This window comes from Solanum tuberosum, unplaced genomic scaffold (assembly GCF_000226075.1).
Source record: "Solanum tuberosum cultivar DM 1-3 516 R44 unplaced genomic scaffold, SolTub_3.0 scf00019, whole genome shotgun sequence".
NCBI lineage: Eukaryota > Viridiplantae > Streptophyta > Magnoliopsida > Solanales > Solanaceae > Solanum > Solanum tuberosum.
Window position 1 is genome coordinate 229,436 of NW_006238945.1, and position 5,317 is coordinate 234,752.

The window sequence follows — 5,317 nt, forward strand, 5'->3', positions numbered from 1 at the left end:
ATATATATAGATTAATATAACTTAATAATAGGTAAGAGGGTATAAACTGTAACCTTTATAGTTTTACATAGATATGTACTTAAGATTTTAAATCTCAAACATGATGGCACTAATGTTTTTTACAAAAATTAATTCAAACAAATGTTCCAATTTAGTTAAACAAAAGACAGGTAAACATTTCCAATACAAATGATTGTATGAGTTCCTTTGAATAAAAATTCAATTGCCAAAAATATACATACATGTATAGACAAATTAAATTTATATACATAATCTTTAAAAATATAATAGTTTCAATATTAAAAATTTAATTTCAAACTGATCAAATCGAATCATTTCTAGGGGAGAAAAGAGTTCACTCACATTGCTTGGTTTGGTTTGGAACATTAGAAATAATATGTATTGCATAATTTCTAACAATTTATAATTTTATATATAAAAGCAGTACTCTTCACAATTACACTGAAAAATAAGAGGTTTTTAAGAGGTAATTGCGTTCTTAATTATGTCAATGCATGCATTAAATTGTTTTGCATTACAGATATAATTGGTAGAGTGTATAAGAATAATGCTAAATAGAGTGTAGTAGTAATGCTTGCACTAACAATGCATGTATTATTTATGCTTGCATTAGTTATACATAGATTATTTTTATGTATTGGTTGGTTTGATGCATTAAAAAATAGCATGCATTGCATAAAAATAATAATTTACAAAGATACCCTCTACTATTATGGTAGAAAAGATGTAAAAAGGGTTTTGAGGGGCAATTGGGTCTTTAATCATGCTAATGCATGCATTAAAACTATTGCATTGTATGCCTAGAAATCCATGGCATTAGCAATACACACCTTAATACACAATAGAGTGTATAACATACGTTGGAAAAGAGTACCAAACAAGGTACTAGTAATATACAAGGCTAGTGCATACATTATTTTTCCTAATATACTCTACCAAATGAGCCATAAATTTTCATGTATCAGTCATAACTACCTTAATACCAAACAAAATGTATAACTAATGCAAACATTAATTATACATAAGTTGAAAAAAATTATCAAACAAAATATTAGAAACACACAAATTCTTCTTCTAATGCACTCTACCAAATGATCGCTAAATCTTATATTATACTAATTCACTCTTCATTCATTCCAAAGTTTTGTTGAAAATATGTACTAATAATCATTCTTCCAAGTGTTTAGATTGGATTCTATAATCAACATAACAATCATTAGTGCACATAAAGTGATTAGTATGTACTTACTACATGTCACTTGTCCTCCTATTTAACGTAAGTTTTTAGTTTTCCTATTTTTCATATATCTTATAGGCTTTATGCACAAGGCTCCCTTGCCTTGTTTCTTTTTTTTGTTTTTTTTTAAAAACAAATCACCAGCAGAGTTCTCCACTCTTTTCTTCTGTTTCTCTGTCCACTCATTTATTTATTTATACATATATGTTTCTGAAGTATCTTATTATTTCATCTCTCTCTTTTCAAAACAAAACCCAACAGCCAGCAAATTAGTTAGGAGTAGTACTTTTTTTAATGCCAATTTTTTTTCTTTTTTTATAACGTTGAAATCAGTAATCAGATAAATCCGTGGACTTTCTGATTGGCTAAGTGTCTCGTCAATTTGGGCAAAATCTCTCTACTTTTTTGTTCTTTACATTTCTAGCTCTTTCATAAGATCTGCAATTTCTCCTCAGTTTCAACTTTTTGCTAAAACGCCTCTCTCTGTGGACATTTTCTCTGCCGCCGACACTTTGCCTTCCACATTCTCGGTTAGAATTTCTTTCTCTGAACTGAAAGTTACGGTTTGTGTATATACTTATAACTTTGTAGTCAACTAATTTGCTTGAGATGGATATTTATTTATATGTTATGCAACTGTAGATTGTTCGGAATGTATTGATCTGTTTCTCCAGAATTGAAACTTAGCAATTCAAATCATTTTATGTATGTGTTTTAGCTTACGAACTCAAAAAATGATGGGAATGAAGACCAGAACTACCGGAATGCCGTCAATAATGAAAGGTAGTTCTGTTGGCAGCGAAAATGAGTGGGAGCTGAGGCCCAGTGGAATGCTGGTTCAGAAACGCAACCCAGATTCTGAAAACCGTCCTCCTCCTCCTACTATTCGTGTCCGGGTCAAGTATCGCTCTGTTTACCATGAGATCAATATCAGTTCTCAAGCAACCTTTGGTATATTTGAATTTATTTATTTGTAGCAAATTTTATTTATTCTCAATTTTGTTAGTGAATTGGGGCTTGTTAAATTGTAGGAGAATTGAAGAAGATGTTGAGCGGTCCAACTGGGTTGCATCACGAAGATCAGAAGTTACTGTATAAAGACAAAGAAAGGGAAAATAAAACATTTCTTGATATTGCTGGAGTGAAGGATAAGTCCAAAATTGTTCTAATTGAAGACCCAATTAGCCAAGAAAAACGGTACCTCGAGATGAGAAAGAATGCTAAAGTGGAGAAGGCAGCTAAAACTATTTCAGACATCAGTTTGGAAGTCGACAGGCTGGCTAGACAGGTAATACGTAATATTCCTCTGCCCTGGATTTAAAAGTAGTACCATAATGAATAGAGGTGACAAATGGACGGATTGACCTGAATTTGGGTGGATCAAAATGACTTAATCAAAAATTACTTGGGTTGAAATGAAGTGAGCTAATAAATGAGTGAATTCAAACTTGGAAGGATTGGGCGAGTTATGATTTTATAGACTAATTTTGTCATAGCTGCAACTCAATTGTCTATGAATATATAAGTATTGTTGATAACTGTTACGTCTTGATTGCTTAGGTTTCTGCGCTGGAATCTGTAGTTTCTAAAGGTGGGAAAGTTGTAGAAAAGGATGTGATAAATCTAACAGAGTTGTTGATGAATCAACTGCTACAATTGGATGGTATTGTTGCTGAAGGTGATATAAAATTGCAGAGAAAAAATCAGGTATTAAACTTAAATCCTGCATAGCATATTTGGGCTTTTAACAAAGAAATTTAGGCAAACAATGGGAGATAGTTTCAAATATATACAATAAATATTGTACTATTTATATTTACATATAGAAAGTATATACTGATTATACATTATGATACATTCAAAAAGCTGAATATATTTTAACTATACATGAAGTATACACTCCTTAATTATTCAATATCAACCAACTCAAAATCTCCTCTAAATAGTCCCAAAATTTTAGGTATGCAATTCTTTTGATGTTTCAAGTCATTTCATATATAATTTACTCAAAAAGATTCACGTTTACGGTAAATCAAATTTTAAAGAAGGAGGAGGACAGCAAAGAGGAAGAAAGAGGACGAAGAGAAAGGGTGTGTCTGGCAATATTTTGGTAAATAATATGGCCGAACACCATTTTCTCTAATTTGTACAAGTTGGCCTAAATAGATGATAAGTAAAGTTTATGGGCTGACATTCTGCATAATTATCTCAATAACTGGCGATGCAATCAAAGGGATTTATTTTATTAATAAGTCAATACATACATTTATAGCTTCAATTCCTAACCGAAAAATCGAAAGAAAAAACTAACTCCTAAATTCAAGCTAGAGAGGACTCTTAGAGTTAGCTATTGCTAGCTGAATTTCTGGAAAAGAGATCATTTAGAGATAATGCAGTTATATGCTTTATTTCTGCAATATCTTGAGACATAAGCTCAACATTTTAATTTGGAATGGAAGTTCTAAAAGATGTGATTAATGTTTGCAGGTGAGAAAAGTGCAAAAGTGTGTTGAAACACTAGATGTGTTGAAGATAAAAAATTCAATGCCAACAAACAATGGAAACCACACTCCGAAAGACCAATCTCCCCCAGCTCGTCCGCATCAAGATTATATGTATTCGAATGAGCAGGCATCATCACCAGTTCAACAACATCAAGATAGGCATTCGTTTGCGAATTCACCAGTAAAAAGCAAACAGCAGCACCAATCGAGGCACTCGACCTCAGGGTCTGTTGTCATTACAACACAGTGGGAAACATTTGATTCCACTCCAGCGCCATTGCTGGATCATTTCTCATCACCTACAACCACATCAAGCACCCATGCTGCAGCTGCCCAATCACGAATAAGTTGGGATTTGCTTTGAGTAAGTTGTAGACAAAAAGTGTTTCTGCTAGTTTGAGGGATCGGCTGGTGTGAATTTCTCCTTTCCCTTGTTGTTTTGGTACCTATTCTCCATTCTTTTCTGTATCTACGTTTTGTTTTAAATCCCCATTTAATAATCTCCAACTTGAGTAATAACTGGGGTTTACCACATAATATTTAGTGGAGTATTAGGTTGTATTTCCTCGTCAGTCATCAATTTTCTATGTAATGTTTTTGGTGTTGATATGTATGATTATACTATTATGTATTTCTGATTGTGGTCGATAGATGTAGTATGTTCCTTAAATATGCAGATTATACTTGAAATCATACAAAAGTGCTTATTCAATTGAGAGCTGTGGTGCTTACCTTTTAGCAGAGGTGATAGAATTGTAGGCATTCATATTTGTGTTGAGTTGATAGTTGATGTTGATGAGACTTGTTGTGATGAGGAGAAGTGGCTTTTACCTACACAATGCAACGGATTTTGGGACGGTGGTCTGGTAAGTTTCCTGTGATCAATTTCTCAAACTAAGCCCGCAGGTGAGGATAAATGCTTGATCTTCTTTCCTGGTTCATATTCGTGTTTGATCCTCTGTGTTATCTTCCGATTCGGATTAGGTCTCAGAAACCTATATACCAACTGATGCCTCCAACTCCGTTGGAGTTTGAGGCATATATAATTATAAGCTTTGAAGAATCTCAATGTAGAATCTATCGTATTCATGATCATAGTTTCTTTAATAGCTCTAAGGATCTATCGGAAACGCCCTCTCTATCTTCTCAAGGTAGGAGTAAGATTGCATATGTAACCTCCTCTCCAAATCCCACTTGTGGCATTACACTGAATGTGTTGTAGTAGTAGTTTCTTCAATAGCCATCAATGCAGAGTGCATCAACTACTCGTCGTCTTGTACTTCAATAGTCAATGCATTATTTGGCTTTTGTATTAAGTTTGGTGGAGCCATGGAAGACCCTTGCTTCCATGTTTGTGTACATTCCTTAAAACTGTGAGAGTACCTAATTGGAATTCAGGTCATTCTTTGGGCCATGATCATATTCTCCTCTGCTTTGAGTACATATCCTGAAGAGTGTAAAATGTAAATCACATATAGGGGTGATAAATTGGCGGTTTGAGAAATTAATCACAATGGATTAGCTCATGATTCAACTGTTACCAAGTTTTAATTTT

At 33.4% G+C, this 5,317-nt stretch overlaps 1 protein-coding gene across 1 annotated transcript; it reads left to right on the forward strand.

Annotated features, from left to right (window-relative positions):
* Positions 1-1,414: 1,414 nt before the first annotated feature.
* LOC102601204 (BAG family molecular chaperone regulator 1-like) lies at positions 1,415-4,452 on the forward strand. The gene is made up of 5 exons (XM_006340461.2): positions 1,415-1,788; positions 1,977-2,209; positions 2,290-2,546; positions 2,819-2,965; positions 3,746-4,452. The coding sequence occupies exons 2-5, from the start codon at positions 1,993-1,995 to the stop codon at positions 4,124-4,126; spliced, it is 1,002 nt and encodes a 333-aa protein (XP_006340523.1). The 5' UTR covers positions 1,415-1,788; positions 1,977-1,992; the 3' UTR covers positions 4,127-4,452.
* Positions 4,453-5,317: the final 865 nt, after the last annotated feature.